Genomic DNA, 25621 nt, shown 5'->3' with positions numbered 1-25621 from the left:
TGAGTTGTTGAATTCAAATAAATTGTAAATGCTACTTCATACTGCCAGCCATTGGAAAATTTTATGAAAAATTTCAAGAGAAACATCCATATTTGACAAACAGGAAGAGGATTATTTTGTCATGTGACAACATCAGAATCCATATCACAATAGTCACCTGATAGAAATTAAGAGCCTAGTTGAAAGTTTTAAAAAATTTGCTGGTATGAATTTATTTTTAGGAAAAAATACATTTCTTAAGACTAGATGAGTCAATTTTGTTCTGTCTCTTCACACGCTGTTGAGGCAATAACAGCGTGTGAAGTTTTGAGTCACCTTTTATTATAGGCTACTTGTCTGCCATGCAATGCAAAAAAGTGAAGGAACAGAATGAAGGAAGTGACTCATCTATTATGTATAGTCTTAAGAAATGTACTTTTTCTAGATGAAAGTTCTTCCCTGTTCCCCTTATGACCCCAATTTGGCACTTACGGACTACCACCTCTTTTGATCCCTTTAAACTATTTCTATAACAGTTCTGATTTGAAAGCAGCTCTCCAGAATTGCAAAGAAATCTTTGAATCAAAATATTTGATGATTTTATAAAAGACAGGATTATTTATTGCAATCTAATACTTTAGATTTTCTGTGCTTATGATATTCATTATAGTTCTTTTTTGTAGCTAGATTGCAGATTATTTATTTTAAAAAAGATATAAAACTAATAATAATTTTAAAAAGTTTCTGAATATTTTTTACAAATATTTCTAACATTTAATTTATCCTTCCCAGGCAAGATACAAATGTGCTGTCACACATGATGTCCTCAGTAATTCTATTCCCTGTGCAGTATTGAAAACATCGTAAGTACAGTACATTTCTTATTTTATAACATTGCTAGAAAAGATAAATGATTTCCTTTACGTTCCAGATGATTATAATGCTTAAAAAATTTAATTTGAATTTATTTAATTTCCATGTGTAAATATAATAGAGCCGAAGCATTATTTATGATATTTAATTATAATTTTAGATATTTTTTTAGAACAATGATGTACTGTATCTTTAGAATAGATAATTTTAAGTAAGAATGGCTTTTACTTTCATACTTAAAATATCTTTTCAAAGTGGTAAATGTGCACCAAACCTAATAGTTGTGAGGTTGCCGAATTAGTGATATCCAAATGTCAGGGCTTATCGTATGTGGGGTGAAGGAAAGTGAGGCAAATAGGTGCAGTAACAAACAAACCCATTTATTTATACTAAGTCTTACAATCTAGTGTGTCTTGTCTTCTGGAGGCACTGGACTGTTGTCATTGGCCCCTGGGCAATCAGTCGATGCTTCGATGGTGTGGGAGGTTCAGTGACAAAGGGTGATAGCCCAAAGTTCAAACAGGATGGTGTCCACACGTGGAGGCAGGGAAAAGTCTGGACAGTTGACTACAGTTGGAAGCTGGGGAAAGTCTGCCTTTATCCTTGAGATCCAGATTTTTAAAAGATTTTCTTTCCCAGATCTCTAGCTTTTGATTGGTTGGTTTTCTGTATCTAGGCAGATAACAGACCATTTTGGGCTACCAAAGGTTTAATTTGACACTGTTTTAATCCGACCAAGGAAATTAATTGCATCTTGAAACTTCTGCTCGTATTTAATTCTTATAAGTATGACACACAATCTCAGTGCTGCATCTCCTTTTAAGGTTATTTAAGAACTTATTTTTTTCTCTCAATTGATAATTTTATTATTTTCCGACTTTATTTAGGTTTTTCGTCCAATATTTACGAGCATTAGAATCAAAGCCCAATTCCTTGATTTGACACTTTTATGATATTTTTAACACGTGAGCTCAAGTATTGCTCAGGCCTCACATAGTAGATGGGTGGAAATAAATGGAAAGTCAAGAAAAATGCTACAAGATTTTCTCATCTACATATTTTATTATTAATTTGTTAAAACTCTCAATGATTGGTTACATAAATTAAATAAAGAAGTTCACTTCAATTATTATGCAATTAGAGCTATTATCATAAGTCAAAATCATCGAAATTCTACAAGCTCTAGAAATTGAAACTGTTGGAATTATTAGTAAAGTTTACAATATTTGGCAATGAATGCATGAAACTCACGTAATAATTTTTGTGTTAGTGTCAATAATAATAATTTTACTTATAGAATACTTTATCTACTTTAAGTATTTTGATTCTCCTCTGTTAATAGTATATTGACTTACAATTGTACTTTATTCATAATTATGAAAAATGCAAGAATTAAACAATTTCCGATATGAAGCAATACAGTCTGGAAACACCTGTAACTGATAATATTTGCAAAATATAAAAAATTAGCAAAATACCTTCCACGCACAATTATGACTTGCTTTTATGTTCAAGTTGTGTCTTGAAGCATGTCTCTGTCTATAGATGTGGCATCCTTTAACAAGGAATACTACACCTATGTCCTCCACAAAGTTTAATCAATCTTTGCACAAAGGTAGTGTTCAAAATGGTTTGGATGACTATTATCATATCATTCTATGGACTATAATAAATGATTTATGACTAATTGAATATGGAATTACCAATGGTGGATGAGTAATACGGTAGTTTGATCTTTTCTTGCTGCTGCTGCTCCTTTCTTCTCAGGCAGATCAGCACCCATTTGACCAAAGGCATGTTTTTAACTATTCCACGATATTGTATCTCTTCAAATAACAATTGTGTTGGTATTTTAATGAGAAAGTTTAATATCATAACTATTAATTTAATATAACTAATGTTATCAATATCCTTAAAACTTTAAAAATGACATAAGTGTTTTTATTAAAATATTGCTGTATAACCAGTAAATCAAAGAAGTCATCTCATGTAGTAAGCTTATGTTATTTATTATCCCAATCAGGACAATGGCATGTAGTATATTCTCAATAGTACACTCAAACCTGTTTTTGTGCGGTCTATTTTTGTGCGATTTGTTTTGTGTGATTTTTTGTGTGCGGTATATGAATTTCAATCAAATTGGTAAACTGCACAAAAATAATTGCACAAAACACATTGCACGTATAAAAAATAGCACAAAAAAAGACCGCACAAAAACAGGTTTGACTGTAATTATTTTTGGCAGTTATGTTAACATTACCAAAATATCCTTCACTCAAGAAATGGAAAGCAGTGCAGAAATTATAATAGCTTTCAATCCATAAATGGTTTACCCATAAGCACTTGCAATTAGGGATACATTTTATAAATCTGTTTTGATCATAATCTACAGAATCACAGACAAGACTGTCACTCTATAAATGTGAAGCATGCTTCTTGATGCTGAGAAAATTTTCTCTATCAGTCAGAAGCCCAAAAGAACATCGAGTGACAAATCATAGGTTTGAATAATGTAACGGATAACTGGTGTTCAAACAAAAATTCACCATGAATGTTTTCAAACTCCCATAGTTGGAATACAACCATTCAAACAATTGAAAGCTTTGTGTTGCAAAGATTTTACATTCCGTCGGACATCCATTTAATGCCTGAAGAAGAACTCTAGCGAGTTTGAAAATGTTCTTGGTGAATTTTTGTTTGTTTTTTTCTTTGAACACCGGTCACCAGTTCATAGGGTATGTTGTTGACTATTCCCTGGTGTTAACAGTGTGGTTGTTGACTATTCATAGGTTTGAAAATGCCAGCAGATAATTGAAAGGGCAAGAGGGATTGCAGAGTGATAACATGTTTTGTGTGTGCTCCAGTTATCATTCTTGCATACCTCTTTGATATTGAGAAATACCTTAATTCTGAAGAATTTCTCTGGCAAGGTACTGTACTTTAAAAATTCTACCAGAAAACTATTTTTCTCTAGTGCAGCCTCATGACACCACCTTTCTTTGGAAGTTAAAGTGATTCTGGTGTATTGTCAGCCTGACCTAAGAATTTTGTATGTAAATCCTTTCTTGTGTGTTTGTCCCATGAATCACAAGGAGAAAAATTTTTTTTTACATTTGGAACTGTTTGTTTTCTCAAAAAGAATTCATGTACAGACTTGCTCATTTTGCCTGACATGGCTAGTTAACAAAATAACATGTAAAACTGTTTTGTTAACTAGCTGTGTTATTTTTCAACTACCAATGTTATATTCTTAAAACAATGTAACCATGTATTGCTAGTCTTGAAGTTTAAGTTAGCAATGTCAGATCAGACTCAACTTGACTTTCCATACTGATTTAACTTTAATAACAGAAAAAAGCTGTAAAAATTTCTTCTTGTCTTTCTCTAACTATGAGCAGACAAACCTCCACTCTCCAAAAACACCTTCTTGTGTCTGATTTCCTTATTTTCTGAATCTGAAAACAGTTGTCTGCACTTACATTTTCCTGTTTGCATTTGTTAACAGATGAATATTTACAAATAAATAGACATCACTCAAAAGTATTTAAATAATTATAATCATAACATAGTTAAATGCCAAAAAATTATCCTTGTTAGAGGAGAGTTTCTACAACTAGCCAACGGCAGCAGATGGATAGCTTAATTTTTAAACCTCAATAACTTATTAAGGCCTGTAGAATGAAACTGTTTGCAGGGTTGCATTATAGTATCAAACACTACCTTTGTGCCAAAATTCTTTAAAATCAATAGAGGACATAAGTATAGTACTCCTTGCAAGTGTTTTCCATTGCCATGGCTCCATGGTGTCTTTTCTAGAAATCAAAAAATGTCTCTGCATTATTCAGTGGTAAGTCCAGCCTGCTTTTCCTCAAGGAATTTCTAAATACTGTTGCAGGAGTGGCTTTTCAGGAAAAAAGACCCTCCCATTTGATGAATATGAAACCAAAGAAGTCCATGGATCCACATACATTTCTTTTCTTTAAGAATGCCTTGTGTTGAAATGAACCGTCTTGCCACATTTGTATTGTTCTGCAACAAACTCCAAGATTTTTTGTAACACCGGCAACCTGCTAATGACCATGTAAAGTCATTTGTACCATAATGCAGTCTACCTGTAACTACAAATAATAGATATAATGCTTAGTTATTACCTTCCAAAAGTTTATGAATTTTTAAAAAATTCATAAACTTATATTACTATGGCAATCCAGTTTGTGCACTTGTGAGAATTGTTCCAAACTCCATAGAGTTCCTTCTTTCAGATTAATGTCTCATTTATCGAAACTATAACTGTATTGACCTTTACATTTTTTGGTCCTTATGACTGGAAGAGGACTATCACAAACCTACCTGCCATGTTTTGTGGCATTCATGGTCCGACTACCTTGTCTACTGTGGTCATATATTCACTCTTAGAACTGGCCAGGTGGTGCAGATACAATTTCCTAACATTATGTTTGTCTTGTGGGTTGTGATGACATAGAGAATCGCATCTTTCTTGTCTTGGCTAGCAGGTCTTAGAAGCATCTGCATCTGTTGTAAACAGAATAATTTATTAACTCTTGGAAAAGAAGACACTTGCTCACCAAGAGCTGCTACTTGTTTCTTCTTTGCTTTATTTACGACAACTCCAATTACAGCAGACCAATAGATGGTTGTTCCATTACATCAAGGTTCCTTAACAATCACACAATATATTTGAAACTCTGTGGCAGAACACTAGATTGTGCCACTTGTCGGTATGGCATTTAAAACATTATATTCATGTGTAAGAAACTATAGAAAAGTGAGTCAAACACTATCTGTGAGGTTTAGAAGTGAAATTTTTTCCATTTGTGAGTCAGGAAATTTCATCTGTATTAAGTTTGGAGTTTGCTGCAATATTTATCATTATTTCTTATAAAACACTTGTTGTCTAGAAAAATTTGATTAATATTCAGGATGCAAGACATTCTAAATTGTAAGAAAAACATTGTCTACTGTATAGATTGGGCTGCCAAGACTTGAAATAGTTGGATGATGGGGCAATGCTTTGCATTTGACCTTTCTGCTGGAAAATTCAAAATTTAGTGTCATCTTTATTGATCGACGACTAAATCCATACAAGTAAGCACAGCGAAGCATTCGTGGATACACTACATATGCAAAAACAGGGAAATGGGAACAGTGATGCCAGGATTTGATAAAATGTCAATTATTCATAACAAAATTTTATGTCAGAAACAAGGGGGCAAAATCCTCATGCTTTGCCTCTTCGTGTTTTAATTTTGATGCTAAATTATATGCCCAGAAGAGAGAATTTCTAAGAATCCAATTCTATGACAAGATGATATGGAAAAAATATTCAAAGTGGTCTAGTACACGATAATAAATGTGTTTGGCATACCAAGCTTTTTTCCATGCAATTGTTTTATTGCGATTATTAGAATTGAAATCGTAAATCAATCCTTTTCAATTTGTAGTTTGATGTTTACTACATTTAATTATAAAATGAATAAATAAACACTGTTTTTATGCCTACTCTTGTTTTTTCTTTCTTTCTTTAGAGGTAGCGTCGTCACCGTGGAGTGCGTGGAGAAAATCATTAAAAAGGAGATGATCGATCCAATAAATGGAAAGAAGTTGACCGAGAAGGACATCATATACCTACAGAGGGTAACTGTTTTTATTTAATTATTGGGGACAGAGACATTTTAAGAATTTCAACATATCTAAAGTACTGATCAAAAGGCAAAGTCTCAGAGATACTGCTTAAAAAGCACAATTACATTTTAAAACCAATAATTTTACTCTTAAGAACGTATCTGAGAATTTGTATGTGGATGATATTCAATTAGAATATATTGCCAAACTGTTTTTAGTCAAAATTTGAACAATTCCCTTAAACAGTAACATCAACAAGTCTGCATGAATGATTTTCTCATTTTTTACTGCTTCAAAAAACCTAGGTCGTCCTATATGCACAAGTGAAGGATTTATTGAGTTTTTGTGAACTGTATATTTGCATTTACTACAGGATGCTCACCCTTCTGTTTTTAAGGGTCGATTTACACACAACAGTGATGTGCCGGCACAGTGCAGTAAGCGTCGATAAATATCGCACATAGCCAATCAGAGTTTCATGTACAACACTTGTATGATTAACAGAATACAGATCATGTGTCATAGATGAAACTCTGATTGGCTGTGTATGATATTTATCGATGTTTATGCACCAAACGGTCACTGTGCCGGCACGTCACCGTTGTGTGTAAATCGACCCTAAACATGTATTTTATTTGGGTCGATTGTTTGAATCGTTCTTGCATATTGGCGGGAGTAAAGATCATTAACAGTAGGAAAAGCAATGCTTTTTGAATTGAATTCTAAAATCACATGAGTGCCCAATATAAGTTTTAATCCATTCCCATGTGAAAATAGATTATTATTCAGAAATCAGAATTTGGAGAAACTCTTAAGTGTAATTGACAGAGTGGATTAGACTTAAGAATTGGCAAAAAAAAAAAAAAAAAGGTTCTGGATTGTCCAGCTTTACATGAACAAATTACGTTGTCAATTTTACAAGATTTTTTCTTAAAGTTTAAAATGCCATATTTTTGCAAACAATGTGTGTCTACATTAATTTGATATTTTATTTGTGATTAAAGATCAAAATGTCACACCTCGTCTTATATGCGAGTAAATCTCAATTTTTAAGGGAGTGAAAGTTATGTGAAGGTCTCTTGACAAATCATATCAAATACAATTAATAAATGCATGCACAATCTTTTGGCATTAATGCATCCGTTAGAATTAAAGGGCTACCCATAAATGATGTCCACACAAAGGGAGGGGGGTTGAGCTTTAGAGGCTATATAAAATTTAATGAACTAAATGGATAAGAAATTTTGAAACAAAACATACAGGTTATTTGTTTCTACCATTCAAAACATAATAACTCAGACTTTAAGAGGGATTTTGTTGGACATCTGAAGAGAGGAGGGAGAGTAAATTATGCTCACATTTTTCTTAAAAATACTTATGGACAACCCCTAAGGCAGAGATTGCCAAAGTGGTCGATATATTATTATTGGGAGTCGATGAAAAGATCAAAACTTACAAATTTTGACCCGAATATAGCTAATCCTGCAAAGGATCATCTGTCTCATTGATTGTCAGTTACAAAAATTATTGTAAATATATATATACAATAAATGCAAAAAATGTAAAACTAAAAGAAATGTATTAAAATAGTAAGAGCTTTTTTTATTTGTAACACCAACTTTTTGGTGGGGGTTGATGTGGGGTTTAGAAAAGTTGTAGGGGGTCAATGGTATATATATTAACACCGAAAGACAGTATGTATTTATTTGGTGTTGCTTTTAAGTGTTCATCAATTTTATTATCATATTAAATACAATGTCAGAAAGGAATGCAAACAAATTTGTCAAAAAACTACGTAATTGTAATTGTGGTCAAAATTTTTCTTTTTGCAAAAAAGGCCATTACTCAAACATGTAGCAAACAACTGTGGTGCCAACCGATTCATAATTACAAGAAGAATTGCAGCCGGGAAATTTTCTGCCAAACTTGGCAACTGGGAGGCAAAATCGTCTAGATCAAACTTTAGAATAATCTAAATGGCCAACGCTCTGTTGTTCCTTGTATTCTTCGATTGACATTTTATCTACTTCGGAATAGCTTACTAGTTAAAGATGTATCCTGTGTTGTCATAAGTCCAACAAAGCAAAATTCAAGCTGGTCCACGATCTTAAACCTTTTCTTCAGAGGCAAGGTAACATGTCAGTGATTCTCAAGGCGATCTTCCAAAATAACAAATGGGCATCATATTGGTCTGATGTTTTGAGTGGGTTTGACCTGATTACTGATGTCAGGTTAAACACAACCAATTTCTTTTCATTCTAGAGTTTTTGTATTTAGAGAATCTGCAGTAAAAACGATAGATTAAACATTTGAATATCTTTAGACAACCGACCCGCATTAAAATCCTTCAGTCATCTCTTAGTCACACAACAGCATAATTTTGAAGGCTTCTTACATAGCATTATTTGTGATTACATGATATCCAATTTACAAACAGCTATTTGTCTAGATGATGATATTCCTACCTCAGTTTTAGTTTAGGACCAGGAGAGTGGCACACACCAGTTTAAAAAGAAAGCATGCTGAATGCTTCTTATCATAATGTCAGAATACAGGCACCAGATTTTGAAGATACTCAAAGCTTTTCCAGGGTACTATTTGATAGTATATGAATGCATGTTTTTCTATAGACAAATTGTCCAAATTTTGGGAGTGGGAACAATAGGCCTTTGCCCTAGAGAATGACTCTGATCGATAGCATAACTTGTCATGAGACAGATTTTTGAAAAATAAAGCATGCACGAATGGTTCTTCTCATTTACTACGAATCATAACACCTTAATTAATCTGCTCTGTTCCATTAAATTTAGCATAATTGTACAATTCAATTCTCCATTTTACAGATGCAGATGCTTGTATTTTTGATCATATAATTTCTTTACTTTCTTCCTTTTTATTTTTCTCTAGGGCGGAACGGGCTACTCCAGCACCAACAAAAGTCTGAAAGCAGAAATAAAGAAACCGGTCATGATGGCTTAAATGCATATATGTACAGTACATTATTCGTTCGTGTGTACAACTTGTGCTTGTCACCCAATAAATATTTTTTGTTGCCAAAATGGCAGTCTCGATTCCCAGGCAAGACCGTTAACGAATTGCGGCCCTTTTTGAATTAGATGCTCTGTTTTGTAAATTTTATTTCTATACATTTTATTTTAAAAAACATTTTGCACAAACACTAGAGAGAAAATTCATTTTCTGTCCAATCGCTCCGCGTTGGACGCAGGAAGATCGGCGCCGGGAACAAAACAGGGAGACTAGAAACGGGGCCGGTCTCCGAGGTCCGGGCTCGGGAACCTGGCCAGTCGAACCGTCCAAAAACCCTTCCTGACGAAAAGAGACGATCACGTTACGGCAAAGACAGATGCCCCGCAAGGTGGTCCTCTTTGGAATAATCAAAGCTGCTATAAAATGTCTCACTTGGTATTTGTAAGAGCGTTGGATAACCTGCAAAATAAATAAATTATTTATAAAATCACTATTATTACTAGAAGAAAAAATTCAAAGAATTTAAATTTAATGTAATCTTTTCCAAGAAGGGATTTAATTTGTGTCATTTTGAAAAAAGCAGAAAGCATTTGTTCTGTATTGCAAGTTTTTTGAAGATATTCAAAGTCCAACATTTAAGTGTAACTTAAAAGACACACTGACAGGTCTGTTAATAAAATTTAGTTAATAATCACTAAAATTATAGAAACTCTATGATTATAACACTTTTGATAGTGAATATTAAAAATTTAATTATTAGCAAAATGTCATACTATTTTATAGTAGTTTCGCTAGTAAAAATTTGCATATTTGTGTTAAAGGGGTCACGGAGGAAGACGACGATACAGTAATGCCTCGGATTTTGTCAGCGTGCCACGTGACCTCATTGTTTTTGCAAAATTAGCAGAGTGACCAACACGTTTTTCTGCTCGGCGTGCATTGTATCTAGCCAAACAATTCCATTGCTTCCCTTCCTTTTAGCTCCATCATGGGACCAAAGAATGTTTCCAGAGCCAGCAGTCCTTCGAAGAAGGCCAGGACCACGACCGGGTTGAAGGATATCATTAAAGAATATGAGAGTGGCATTAAGATTGCCAAAATTGGGCGCATGTACTGTATGGGAAGTCACCATCCACAATAAGTTCCGTTGTGGTGATAAAGGAGGCTAATATAGCGAAAGACCTAGATGTGCTAACAAGACAGAGATTGCAAACAATTGAATATGCCAAACAGTTGTCATTAATTTCGATCAATGAAAAACAATTAGATGGCGATTCTGTTTCGGAGACCATCGTATTAGTTTGTTTATACTCATTTTATATTAATTTCTTATTGATTTTAGTATTAAACACTATATTTTCTATAAAATGTGAAATTGGTATGTATTTTGCATACCAATTTCACATTTTATTCACATTCATTTTGGAGTATCTAGAATGAATTAATTGGATTTACATTGATTCATACGGAAATCATTGCCTCGGGTTTTGCTAATTGTTTTCAGAGAGATTATTGACGAAGATCGAGGTATCACTGTATTATATTTACAAAGTAGAATAAGGAATAAACTCATAAAAGACTAGATATATTTTATATTTCATTGTTAAAGTAGTATACAGTATATAAGTAATGATAAATATATTTATTCTATTATGTTTTGATTATTTTCTGTATATCTATTAAAATGTATTTACTTAATTTGTGAATGTAATAACTTTTCAGTTATTTAATGGGCAACTATTTCCATGATATTTTTCATCAACAAAGAACCTGCTGACATTGTGCAAATTTAACAAATCGAAGATTTTGGCAATTATTCTCAACACAATTTAACTGTCACTGTTTAAAAAGAAAAAACAAACTTGTTTTACATTTTTCATGTATGTGTCCAGAAGCAAACCATGCATGTTTAATCAAATTATTAAATATTGGTGCAGATAATTGATGATGATGAATTGAATGTAATTTTATTATGCCATTTCTAGTTGTCCAAAACAATTTCATTGACAAATCATTACAGAATAATTGTGTAGCATTTAAAATTTCTTTAGCTAAAAGTTTTGTCTATGAAATCCAACATCTAAAGGTTGTCACATAGACGTACACTTTGGTGGAATAATTAGTACTTTGCATGAATTTTGATTTGTAGATGTTTGAAATACTGTATTATAAATATTAATATTTTGTCCACTCCACGAGTCAATTATTAATAGAGAGTTTTCTGTTGTATTTGGAGATAACATGTCTTTTATATAGTTTGTAATAATTGCTGTAGATAATTTGCCAAATGAGCTAGTTGTAACAGTTACATTTGGAGCATTGAACAGCGATGTTTGAACTCTACGTCCAAAGGTTCCACGAGCCTCTTGTAAGCATATAAATACATTACCTACAACTTGTCCATTAGCATCAATATTTAATTAAACAGTGTAGGAATGCATAACTATTACCTGGAGAAAGAAAAAAAAATACTATTTGATTTGCACATTTTTATATGAAAGTGTTCTTGGTGAAATCATTTTGTATGAAAAATCATACTGACCACTACTGAATATAAAGTTACACGAATAAGATGACAAACAAAAAGGATATTTTAGTAAAAGCTGCGCAGTTTCAAACAGTAAAATATTTATTATCATTTTTGAATTTTTTAAGATACTAATCTGTATTCTTTTTTAAATTTTGCAACCCAGGAATCACTAGTAAACTTAATTGAACTATTCAGCTCAAGAAATTTTTGTAATGCCCATATTTTTAATTGATTACCTTTAACAATTTTATAGCTGCCTTGAGCTTTGTCAAACATTTAAATGTCCTGATTCACAGTCAGTGTCTGCATTATCAATATCTTTAATCAAATTATTATTTTCCATCTCTCAAAACTGTCATCTCTACGTAAAATATCTACATTATTTGTAGGCCAGACATTATCACAAATGTTTAAATTCTGCTATTTTGAATATTTACATCTTTTATCAGGCAGATGATGAACATTATTCAGTAAAACTGCTCTGGGAATATATTTACATTCAATTCTTCCATTTTCAAAAATTCTAGAATTTATTCTTAAATGTAATAGTGTTATCTTCCTCAGCAACCCTTTCACTACTAAAAATTTTCATATTTGTGTTAAACTACTATAAAACAGTACAATATTTGATTGCTAATAACTCTGCTGTCAAACAAGTAATTTATTATTGCCAGAATGCAGTCTCAAAAAATCGGTAGATGCACAGAGCAGATTGTTACAGAAATTTGTTAAAACCAAAATGAGTTAAGGATCCAACAGATCAATTTTTGTTTCGGGATGCCATTTTCTAGAATGACTTTTTAGAGCTGTTTTTGTTTTAAAACACCATCTGTCAGACTTCTTAAAATCTCATTCTAGCATTAAAGAACTTACTACACACAGCAATTTGTCAATAAAAATATCAAAGAGGGAATTTTTGTTCATTTGGCAATAACAGTTGCTACTGAGTATGCAGCCTATGGGCTTAAAAAACAAAAACATGCTCAACAAGAGTGTCTGTTAATGATATTTTAAAGTTTCACTTAATTCAGCACTAAATAATTTGTGTAGAATTTTGTGCTTTTGAAAAAGAAGACATGCAGTCTGTTTATTGCAGTAAACAAACTATCTGAATAAACATATAATAATCAAACACTTAAAATTGTGTTTGTGCACACTTCCTATAAAGTGTTATTTATTGTTATAAAAATTTTAAACAATAACCTTTACTTCTGGCGACAAACTTTTAACAATTCGTCAAATGAACGCTTTCAACCTTATCCAAGATCTGCTTCAGGTTATAGAACAATTCCAAAACCAGAATGCTAGGAAAAGAACATTTTGAAGATTGTTTTTTGTATGTTCAAAATACAGTAGAGAGTCGTTAATCAAAATCAATTGGGGACTGGGGTTGTTGAGATTAGTGATTTGTTCCGATTATGTACGAAAAAATATATTAACCTGTCCGTTGTTCAAATTTTTCTCCGTTACGTGTCGCTTCGTGTTGAATTTTCGTCGATTTTAAGCCTAACGAAAATTTTTATAATAATAATTGAGGCTATTGTATCGTTAAAAATTATTTCTTCATTTTGTACAAACAAAATAAATATACTGAAGAATATAAAAACATAAAAATTATACTTTAGAAGTAAATCTAGTATCAAAAACGTTCGATTCAGCACGACACAGTGCAACTGAAAATCGTTCCGATTAAGGGTGATTCCGATTACCGACTCTCTACTGTATTTTAAATTTAATCTTCAAAACATTCTTTTCCTAGCATTCCAGTTTTGGAATTGTTCTATAACCTGAAGCAGATCTTGGATAAGGTTGAAAGCATTCATTTGACAAATTATTAAAAGTTTGTCAGCAGAAGTAAAGGTTATTTATTGTTATTGTTAGAAGATATCTTTAAAAGTTTTTAACATACAAGCAATGCAAAGAATCTGCTTGTCTATTCTGTGAAATAGAAAATAGAGATTGAGCCCGTGAGGAACAAACATTTCTTTCTCTTAGAAGTTGAAAAATGGACCTATGTTAATATGCTAACTGCCACAATCAAAAAATTTTTGCGTCCTCAGGCTGGTTTTTTACAGATTTATGTTCCTTTCACGAATTTACTCTAGAAATCAACTTTTTAAAACTATTTATGCTAATTTTAAGTTTTGTTTGTGTCCAACATACAGGAAAACCTCCAAGGGGGCATTTCTAAGTGGAATGCATTTCCTTTGCACCCAACAAAGCCCCATCATTTATAACATGTCCCTTCCTCTGTATATGGGACACTACTTACAAAACTGCAGAAAATACTGTAAAGTACATACTAGTAAAAAGGGGGGGAAAATTGAAATTTTTTTCTAAATTAAGAAAAAAAATTTTGTGTAATTTAAAAAGTTTTAAATTTTTGACAATTTGTGTGTTCACCATTGATGATTTATATTTCTGTTTCTATCTGGCAATTCTGGACCAAATGTGTGTATGTTAGAAATGGTTAGCTATCAAAAGGAAAAAAGAATGTCCTCTGTAGGCCAGCCAAAGGAGAGTCATGCAGGAGCATCGCAATGGCACATCACGTTTCAAAATCAAGCATGTCGCATATTAGTAAGAATAAGACAGCAATAACATGTGCAAGGAAAGACGATTTTATTCCAAACCAAAGATGGATTACTTGTAGCATGAATGACAGTCTGGATGAGAAAGTTCTAGAATTTTTTCAGTCTTGCCAAATTTATACATAAAAGCCAAGTTTCATATATGCTGTCTCACTCACAGGTCGATACAAGTTTGTTTTGCATTATTTTTAAATTAAATTTATAGAAATTCTCTGGGAGGTACTACTGTTAGTGTGTAAATGGTCATCAAGGCACAGACCTTGTACCTTTGAACATGAAGGTTGTGAGCCACACAAGCGATACCTTGTGGTGGTTAACATGTTAAAATAACATATAAAAGAAATAACGGTGTGGCATCATTTGATGCCATTGTCATTTACGACGTAATTTCCTTCTGCATATGGGTTTTAATCCAGCTTTTGGATCGTCAGAATATAAAACATTCTGTGGGGGATTTGTCTTTATCCAATGAATAAATTAAATCTAGTAATAATAAATTGACTGAAAGAGCAGAGCAACTCACCAATCCATGGCATCATCCAGTCCCTCTCCTTTGGTGGCTGAAGTTTTGAATATCTGAAACGTTCTGTTTTTCAAGGCATCCAGTCCCAGCGCCTGGTGCACCTCCGCCACGCACATGGAACCTTCAATGTCCTGTTTGTTGGCCAGCACCATTAGAATTGCCTTTTTTAACTCTTCTTCCTAATATGGAACAATTTTCAAATCGATTAGACGATGAGATTCTACACCCGTACACACAAAGCAGCAATAAAAAAAAATTATACACCATGGAATCCATTTACAATAAATATTTTGGAATTTTCCCGCACTGATAAAATTAAGTTCTGTTTATTAAATGATGACCAACTGGTAACGTTGAGTACGACATTAAAACTATATTATAATTAACAAATATCCAATTCATACATTTTATAAATTGTTCTTGTGCAGAAATGCACAAACAAGTATAATTTGTCCAGCATCGTCCATTTACCTACTTACTATAGTGTATAATTGAAGTAAGGAATACTAGAAATTTAAACTACTATATTGTATGCAAATAAAACAATTACATTTAATTTGTTGTTTAAAGCACTAGTTAACAAACTATTGTCATTTTATCATTACATGCAGAGGTCCATAATGCTAAAGGACTGATTTTAAACACCTGTTTACTTCACAGTTATGGTAATGGTAACCAAAGTTTTATGGTCATATTTTAGATTACATTGTAGGACTTACTAATCCGCAAGACGTAAAACAAATGATAACAATATTTGCAATTACGATAAGCGGAAAACATTGTATGTAAATTTTCCATCCTCTCAGTAATATATACAAACTTAATTAAATTAGAACATCTATTATTTGCATTAAAAAAGCAACGGTTACCTCTAACATGGAAACGAGTTCTTGCTTGGAAATACCGATTCTGTCTCTGTCTGCACTATCTACCACGTAAATAATTGCATCCGTGTTAGAAAAATAGCACCTCCAATACGGCCTGAAAATATATATTTATAATATTTTAAAAAAACAAGTTTTCTACAATTAGATATTTCAAGTATTACATAATTTGCATTTGTAAAATTTTTGATTGGTCTACAATCTTGGCAATTGAATGCAGACTGAAATGGTGCCAGATTACTGGAAGTGAGGCAAATTCAACTGTTTATTTGTTTGGAAAGAAAATGTTTAATATAATGAACTGATGGTGCAAATAAAAGGGTGTACAGAATAGCAACAAAATATGAAAGGATCCTACACTCACACTATGTTTTACAGCTCCAAAACCAATCTTTCAGCCTTTTAAAAGCTGAAAGATTGGTTTTGGTTGTCATCATCTAATTTTTGCTTCTACTGCAGTTTTGCCAGCCATTGGCAGTTGGCAGATTGCATAGTTGGCAGAATCCACAAATTTTAGGGGAAATTATGGTATTTTTAGTGGAAGTTTTGAAAGATTGTATTTAAATGTAAATACAATCTTTCAAATTACTTTAATTACTATCTTTAATTACTTTTGTATTTAAATGGTATTACATTGTAGGATAATGTACCTTTTCAGGTGGCTTAAAATGATTGGAGCTCGTGCTCAATTTCCTGCCACATTTAGTGGAATCCAGATTATATAAAATGGGCTATTGAAAAAGTAAAACATTTTGTGTAAATATTTTTCAAACAGGTATGATCTTAGGGGTCTTGTTGGGATAGTAAGATTGAAATGAAATGTGGACAAATACAAATGTCACTATCCGTAATGATTTTTGTCTCAAATGTACGATGGGTGTCTATGACTTATTAGCAACATATTTAATAAAACAAATTGTAACGGATACAGGAACCCAAAAAGCTTTTTCCTCAAAACTATGGGAACATAAGAATTTAGTAAACTGATGTGGAGACCTTTACTAGCATGTATGGTATCAAATTTGCAATTGATTCGTATCCAAACATTTCACTTTCACTATCTGGCATTTTAACATCGTGCCATCATCAACCTTTTTTGCCTATACCCTAGCCTCTATGTATCTCAAGAAGAAAAGGTATATATAAATCTAGAGGTGCAAGATCTAGATGACTTAAAGAACATAAAATAGGACCATTGCAACCTACCTACTGGCTAGAATTTTGCATATGCATAATCCCCATTTTACTAGTAAAACCAGGGAAACACTTATCAAAGCAATTACTTTTGTCACTTTAAAATAAAAAATGAATGTGACAATATGTACTGCACAATTTCTATGGCTTAAAGTGATCTTATGCAAACAGAAATAAACAGAAAATTTTAACCGATATTTCTCGGATGTGTGTTCAGAATTGTGGAGCATAGACTAAAAGGTAATTCAAATTTGTAATAACTGTAATTTTGATATTTTCTAGTAAAATGTAATGATTTTATACCTTTTCTATTCCTCTTTTCAAGTACAAATTGTACTGCAATTTTTATAATTTTTAATGAATCTGCCAATCGAAAATTATCTATTATTCCTTTTCCGTCCTCCATTTAATTTTAAAAAACTTATGAAAACAACAGTGTAAAATGTTAGGTAACCAAAGAACGTTCTCCGAAAACAGTAAGAAGCACTCTTAGTCTCGAAATTTGACATGCTACTAAGAAAAACATGTCGGGTTGCCCTTCTGATTAAGGAATGCGGACGATTCTAGCATGTCCCGATAATTGCTGGCTTTTGGAGCATTTTTCTTTCAAGAAAAAACATCAAAACTACATGGGCTAGTGCAAACTGGATGTTTATTTTGGGACTCACAAAACACAGGCAAGTTTACAGATTCTGGCTACGGCAATTCTGTTTGACTGTTACCTTTGCCCAACAAATAGAACATGGCTTTGTCATCGAACGTAACACCGACTGCAAGAGCAAAACTTTTCAAGTTACCCGTAATCGGTGGGAAAAATCCAGAGAGAAAAAAAAATTAACCAGATTAATAACTATCTTAATTCAATCAATAGATTGTAGACCCCCGTATGCAAGAATAATGAATTGTTTCTAGTACTGACAAACTTTTGCAATTATTCTACAGTCTGATGCTAAAGTTTTTCAAATTATTTTTGTCCAAATTAACGAGTAAAATCTGAAAATAAATGGTTTCAAACTTGTTTATTTAATGTAATGTAAATATTATACAATTTAATATTTTTCAGAAGTGTAGTTTTCATTTTAAAGAGCATTAAGTTTAAGCATTTAAATTAGTTTACTTATTTGCCACACATATCTAATAAAAATTAATGGTGACAAATATCAAATACCCGAATATTGGCACGTGAACATTAACTGTGTGATCGAGTACTTTTGGAAAGACTGCATATGCAGGCCTAGGAGTGCTATTTCCCCTTTGAAAAAGTGAGAAAAGTGAGTTGAAATACAGAAAAAGTGAATAAAAAGTGAGTGCAATAGTGACAAAACAAAGTGAAAACACAGAAGGAAAACTCAGCAAAACAGCGGTAAAAATTGTTATTTCTTTTTATTCTGTTATGGTTAAACACATTTTAAAAATTTCTGTATATACTGTAATATAGTAGCCACTCGTTATATCGCGTTTTTTTGGTCCCCTAAATTTTAAAAGCATTTGAGTCAATTAATTTTAAATTACCAATTACCACTGAATTTCTATTTGCAACGAAATACGAGAAAGAGCTAAATATGCAGAACAGGTGGATAGATCGATTGTCATTTGTTTCCTTTTGATATAAAAGTTGTTTATTTATTAGTTTTAAGTACAGTCTCCTCATTTACAAGTTTCTGTGAATTCGAAATTTCATACATTTATGTGAATTAAGGGTATTGCGTCAATTCACATAAAGGTGTGAAATTTCGAATTCACCACATAACATGTAAGGAAAAGATCTCTCTAATTCTGAACGAAAACTTCTAAAATTTTTATACAGTAGTAACTTCATTTTGCTTTTTAGAGAATTTTTACTCTGTAATTTTATAAGTTTTGATGTTCTATTATATATTCAATATTCATTTTTTTTTAAATTTTCAATTACAGCATTTATAATTTTTATTGAAAAATATAAACTACACGAATTTCTAATAAGCGATTTATATAGTACTGTATAATAAAATCGCAATTGATGTTTTGTTTTTATATCGACAGTATTTGTCTTTCAATGTCATTGTTAAAGAAACAATGCTAAATGGGCGTTCATGGTTTCGATGTTTACGTAAACGTCAATTAATTCGATATAACCTACGAATAAAATTCAGGATTGAAAAACTAAGCTTATTTTATATCAGAAACACTTGCTGATGAAAGAACAGAGATTCCATAGCATGTATAATCTGTTTAGTAAAAGCCCAGAATTTTTATTACTCTGTTATATCGCGTTTTTTTTTCTGTTTCCCGATAACCAGTGGCTTCTGTATTTCCAGTAAACCATGAATACTTGAAATGTCTTTGGCTTCTGTAAATAATCAGTCATGAAAGATGATGTTCTTTTATTAAGATTATTCTGCATGTTATCAACTTCCTTCTATTTCGCTTCCTCTTGCTTTTGAACACTTAACACTAATAAGCATCACACGTGCTGCTTGTACTTCATTCATGTTCTTGCTGTTAATAGCCTTCTCCAGTTTTTTTGTTTGCTGCTTCTAACAAAACTTAGACTGTCGCATGTATTTCATTTTCTTCTACATTTTTCTGGTTTAAACTCAGTTGCCGTTCCATAATCTTCATGTTACGAACAGCTTTCTTTTGTTGTTCTTCAAAACATTTCTGTGCTCTTTTTTCCGTTTCTCTTATTCTTTTAACTTCTTTTCATTTTCCAATCGTTCTTGATAATTTCTATGCACTGAGGAAGCTAATTTCAGTCGTCCTTTGCAATAGGTACAAGGTGTGGGCTTTGGTCATACATGTTCAGTCCCTCCTTAACAATCAAAAGTGAATTAAGCATTCTTTCCAACACTGATGCTCTATCATGAGAAAGTGCCCGGCATAAAATTGATCCTCTCATTCATGGGAATGGGATTTTCGATGCTGATTTCACTAATTTGGCTATTCTCGGATATTTATCATTATCAGAAACTGTTTATTTTTTAATGCTTCGAGATGTGTAAATATTGATTTCCAAATAAAATAATAAATCTGAAATAAATATACTCCAAATAATATAAGTAAAATAATATTTTATTAATGATTTCATAAATAACAAAAAACTTTTTCCTGCAGATGAATAAAAACCAACATCATTGCAAAGTTGTTAACCTTTGGGAAGCCTGTGAAAATCTTTCTCACAAGCAATTACGTGTTGTACTTTTTACAACACTTCGAATATTTTAATTTATTTGGTAAATTTTATATGTAAATATGAATTTACATTTTCGTTTACTTTTTTAGTCTCTCAATTAATGCACAATTATAATCGGCATAAGAGAAGATTAAAAAATGGATATTTCACAACCAAAGTAATCACACATTTTATGAAAATAACACTTACTATATGGAATAATTATACTTGTAGTCAATTTAAACATACATTTATGGAAAGATGTAGATGTGATTTAACGTTAACAATATGCTATGAAATCATTAAAGTAATTTTATTAAACTCAAGTTTATGAAATTATTTAAAGATAAATCAAGTAAAAAAATATTTTTGTAAACGACAACTCCATAACCCGATTGTTAATTAAAACCAAATAATCTGCCAAATTATTGGGCTATAACCAGCGATAACTAAATGGTCAGAAACGAAATCTTTTTTAGTGGTAGGAGGTTACGCTACTATCTCGTGTTAATTTTAATAATTATATATTTTGAATTTAAAAGCGGCAGCAGTGTTGTCAGCTTGAGAGATTAATCCCTCTGTGTAATGTGCTTTCCCCTGCAAAAGGACTTTAGTGATTTTCTTAGAAAACAGCCAAAACTGCAGGGATGCTTAGAATACTTATTTTTAAACTCTGTAGAAGGAAATGCAATTCGGATAAGGTAGATTTTGGCAAATAATGAAAATATGGCATGAGTACATAACTTTACTCAACACTGGCTTCTGAATTTGTAATGAGAGGGATTTTTTAAGTGCATAAAAGATTTTTTTAAATACGTTGAAATAAATTTTTGTTTTCTATAACCTAACGACACTGAGCGGGCAGTTGCAATTTTGAGTCTGCTCAGAGCTGCGTATTTTCTTCTAAAAAATTCTATTCTGATAGTCCGATAATTCGGCAATTCGTTTGGCTTTAAAATTATTTTTGGTTTGCCCCACATCTTAATTGAGCACGTGAAAATGACCAAAAAAGTGAGAAAAGTGAGAAAATGACCTGAAAAGTGAGAAAAGTGAGGATACTTCAGAAAAGTGAGTACAAGTGAGAAAAGTGAGCGACTCCGAGGCCTGCATATGTCAGATGATTTGTGTGATTTTGAAATCAAACAAACAAAATGTTCTTAAAAAGTGATTAAATAATAGTAAATGCTTGTCAAATGTTGGATTCAAAATTCCTACAAAGCAATCCAATGCCTACTGCTTAGACTTTTTAATTGAAAATTCATTCTAATGAAATTATTTTTGATTCTTAAAAGATCAATTTTGCAAACAAATTTTTAATTGGTTAAAATTTTTAATTTAGCAGTTGTAAAAAACATTTTTTCTAATTATTGAGTTTAAAAAAATTTATTTTATTACGTAAAAATAATTTGTCCTGCTATTAATCTGCAAGTGTAAAACTATATGGCTTTAAAAGGGAGGAGGTGTTTTTTTAAATCACAAAGCATTAAAATTTAAATATGGCAATTGTCTTTTATGCTGCTTTTATATGTTATTGTTACCTATTCCTCACAAACAATAACAACTTAAAGATTTTTACTTAAATATTTTAAAAAAATGTAAATGTCTGAATTAATTGTGGAAATGTTAAAATAACACATACATGAACACACATGATATCGTCGGGATTTTAATCGATTTTAAAATAATACAATTTTACAGCAAAAAACTTTTTAAAATCTTAATACACATGTAAAAATTAAAACTAATGCATTAGACGTGTGTTTAAGGTTTAAAAAAAACAGAAGTTAGTCTTTAATTACAGTAATGAAAAATGGCATTTGTGTATTTACATTTCTATTATACAACTAACTAAATACACCAACTCCTGTAAGTGATCGGGCTAAATTTTGGATAAATGATTATAGATTAGAAATAAATTTGGCACTAGAGTTAGGCATCATCTCTTATTAAAATTAATAATAATTAATCTATAATCATTTATCCAAAATTTAGCCAAATCATTTATGGCAGTTGTTGGTGTATTTGCTTATGATATCGGGTTTCATTTGATGTATGTTTGTATACGAGTAACTTCTGGATTATTTTTAAAGAAATTTTTTCCACTCCATATATATGTTTTCATAACAAATTTAAACTTCATGTTGTTTATGGCAATAAATTTGTTTTTCATGCTTGACATAAATGAAAGAATTCAGTAAAATCACACAAATACCCCAAAAAACCAGTTAAAAGCAACTTCTTTACTATCACAAATGTTTTAGTTCATCTAGAATGGCGATTTCCAACTACAGTACACAATTGGTCATTTAAGGGTATGTGAGAAAAAAATAATAGTTAGTCATTTTTAAAAGAATATTCGGATTCTGTGCTCGAGCCCTTTGATGACGTCATGGTACTTGATGCTTAGTTATTATATTTTTGTTGTATTCATCTGTGTCCTTTACTTTAAAGAGAGCCAATTATCTTGTTTTCCATAATTGTCTTATATAAAGTGACACACTTTCCACCACCTGGAAAGCATACATTTATCTTTCCTGAGTCTAACCTGTGCAAGATCATCAGTTTGACTTTTTATTTTATTTTATGTATTCATTCTTTTGTTGGAAATGTTTAAAATTTGATGTTTAAAATTGCTGTATTCGGTTACACTCCATTACCCTACAATGTTTGTTCTAGATAAACAAAACTGCTTGTGATAGTAAAGATAGTTGTTTTTAACTGGGTTTTTGTATGATTTTGTCGTTACTTACGACCAATATGACTTAGCACGAACAAAAACAATTGTTTAAATTGACGATTATTTATGCATTTAAAGAATCTCTTGGAATTTCAATGTATGTCTACGTCATGCAAATTCTTGTTCGCAAACCCTCCCAAATGTAACTGCCACATAAATCACACACATTAAGTCAACATTTAATATTCATATCCTCAACATTCCATCTTAATTTAAATCTTATGAAAAAAATATAATTAACACAAACTTTTGGAAAGTCAGAAGCACTGGGTCTCTTTGGATACAAAAAGCTTAAGAGACACGTTACCCAAATTCTTTTGGATACCAGGATTGAAAAAAAAGCAAGTACTCAACACAAATTTCTAGCATTCAGCACTAATATTAGTAAACATATAGCATTACACTTATTATTGCTTAAATTTAATGTTTCTTTTGTAAAAGAACTGAAAATGTATCAAAAAAATTATGTTGTTATTTCTTTATATCAGTGATTCTCAACCACTGTGCCACGGAACTTTAGTGTGCTGCAATATTTTTGAAGTGTGCTGTCACTGCAAATACCCATACATAAGCGACGTCAGACAGGTAGTTTAATCTGTTCTACCTTCCTAGGGCGAGTTTGGAAATTGTAACTGGTGTTACCGGTAACTGCTGGTAGTTTCCAAGGCATTTAGAAAATGTTACTTAAATAACCAAGTACGTTTAAAAATCACTGTTATGACGTCAACGGTTGTCCTGCTCTATATACCAAGGTGCTGCCAAATTTTTAAATTATTAAAAGTGTACCGTGATAAAAAAAAGGTTGAGAATCACTGCTTTATATAATAATAAAATTTAAAAAATTACCTAATACTAGTTTGCCCTCCAAGGTCCCAAACTTGAAATTTTAAATTTTTATATGTAACTTGTTCAACATTAAAACCAATTGCTGAAATAAAAAAACATATTTATTTTCTTATTATAACAACAAACTCATGACATTGTTCAAATGACAAACTAAAATTTATGCTCTATCACAAAGTAAATTAAATAAGTGGTGTAATTTTCATTGTATACTATATTTAATACTTATCTAATTTAAAATATTAAAAACCTTAGTCTCTATTCCTCAAACTTACTAGGAATTGTAGTTACTACTTCACCCACTTGTAACCGGTACAGAATGGTGGTCTTTCCTGCGCCATCCAACCCCAGAATGAGAATTCGCATTTCCCGGCTTCCCAGTAAATTTCTGAAATAACTCAGTAAACCACCTATGAAAAAGTCATAAAAATTAAAGTTTTTCTAGTAATTTATACTTTGTTCAAAACATCAAAATATTTATATTCATCTAAAATCACAATAATACAATTAAATCTTTATTCTTGTAGCTGTTAATTGTAATTTATGAATATCACATATTATTATTATTAACATAAATTTTTAAAACATAAAACTCTTAATGAAAAAGCTGTTAATTAAGTAATTCTGAAGATATTTTGTATTATCCTTAAACTTTACATTCTAAAAAAATTCAAAAGCAGTTATTTCTAGAAGTTACAAATAAATATTTACATCAATTTAACTTTTTCTGAGAAACTATAATAAAAATGAGAGAGAATTTTGAAAAAGAAACTAACATATTAGTAGAGAGTCTCTAGTAATAATTCTTATGGCAGAATATATTTGCAAAAATAAAAGGAAAGTAAAAAAGACACTGAGTGCAGTGTTAACAGTTTTTTATTTTCGCTATTGCTTTCAACAAACTTATGTTCATCATCATCAGGTGAATGAGATTTAAAAAGAGAATGCAATATGCTAATGCAAATGGAACAATTATTATTTAAATTGAAATTAAATAAGAAAGTAAAAACACTGAGTGTGGCATTTTCTTTTTATATAATATTTGGTTTGAGGTTTAAGCTGTATTGATTTACAAAAATATATTATGGTTAAGCAAGACACTGGCTATAAAAACATTTTGCTAAGACCAGGATATTCCCTTTAGATAGTCAAAGAAATAAGATTTATGGCTGAAATATATCAAAGAAAAGATATCTTAAAATGCAATTCTGAGGCAGTTAAATGTTTAAAATTAATTTGTTGTTAAAAATAATTTAGGAAATCGAATCTGAAAGAAGCGAGCCTTTTCTAAATTATACTGGAAACAAACTGTTAATTTTAACAACAACATTATACAAAAAATGGAATACTAATTTATAAAGTTAGAATATTTGTAATTATACTATTTGAATTTATAGAAGCTTTTAGAAAAGATATTTTCGTGTACTTTATTTTTTAGAATGTAGATTGAGGATGAGGGTAAAATACTTTCAAGAAATACATTTAAGAAAATACACTTTGTAAATAGTGATCTGGCTGCAGCGAGGTACACCGTCCTCACTATTGTACATCAGCACGAAAGATTAAAGTCAATCCGAAATGCATCTTAGGTCACTGAACATACACTGTAGATGTTATGGAGACCAATTCCAATAACATGCAGTTCCATCTGAGATTCCCAAAGCATCCTATAAACCAACGGTGGG

At 31.4% G+C, this 25621-nt stretch overlaps 2 protein-coding genes across 4 annotated transcripts in view; one reads left to right on the top strand and one right to left on the bottom strand.

The window, feature by feature from the left end:
- The window catches only part of LOC136975659 (nitric oxide synthase-interacting protein), a 39794-nt gene extending 30240 nt beyond the window's left edge, over positions 1-9554 (top strand). For all 3 annotated transcript variants that reach the window (XM_067270764.1, XM_067270765.1, XM_067270763.1), the window contains 3 exons: positions 772-842; positions 6399-6507; positions 9403-9554. In XM_067270764.1, the coding sequence (XP_067126865.1) occupies positions 772-842; positions 6399-6507; positions 9403-9474 (252 nt within the window). In that variant the 3' untranslated portion in view covers positions 9475-9554. The remainder of the gene's footprint in view (positions 1-771; positions 843-6398; positions 6508-9402) is intronic.
- Positions 9555-9619: 65 nt separating this feature from the next.
- The window catches only part of Arl1 (ADP ribosylation factor-like 1), a 39329-nt gene continuing 23327 nt past the window's right edge, over positions 9620-25621 (bottom strand). Inside the window, exons 2-6 of the mRNA XM_067270772.1 lie at positions 24212-24346; positions 23940-24021; positions 15997-16108; positions 15128-15306; positions 9620-9942 (exon numbers count right to left, since the gene is read on the bottom strand). Of these exons, the coding sequence (XP_067126873.1) occupies positions 9912-9942; positions 15128-15306; positions 15997-16108; positions 23940-24021; positions 24212-24346 (539 nt within the window). The 3' untranslated portion in view covers positions 9620-9911. The remainder of the gene's footprint in view (positions 9943-15127; positions 15307-15996; positions 16109-23939; positions 24022-24211; positions 24347-25621) is intronic.

The sequence above is a fragment of the Centruroides vittatus genome, unplaced genomic scaffold, assembly GCF_030686945.1.
Source record: "Centruroides vittatus isolate TY-2023 unplaced genomic scaffold, ASM3068694v2 contig_377, whole genome shotgun sequence".
Lineage (NCBI taxonomy): Eukaryota > Metazoa > Arthropoda > Arachnida > Scorpiones > Buthidae > Centruroides > Centruroides vittatus.
The sequence above is the reverse complement of the archived record's forward strand: the minus strand, read 5'-3'. Positions and strand labels throughout refer to the sequence as shown.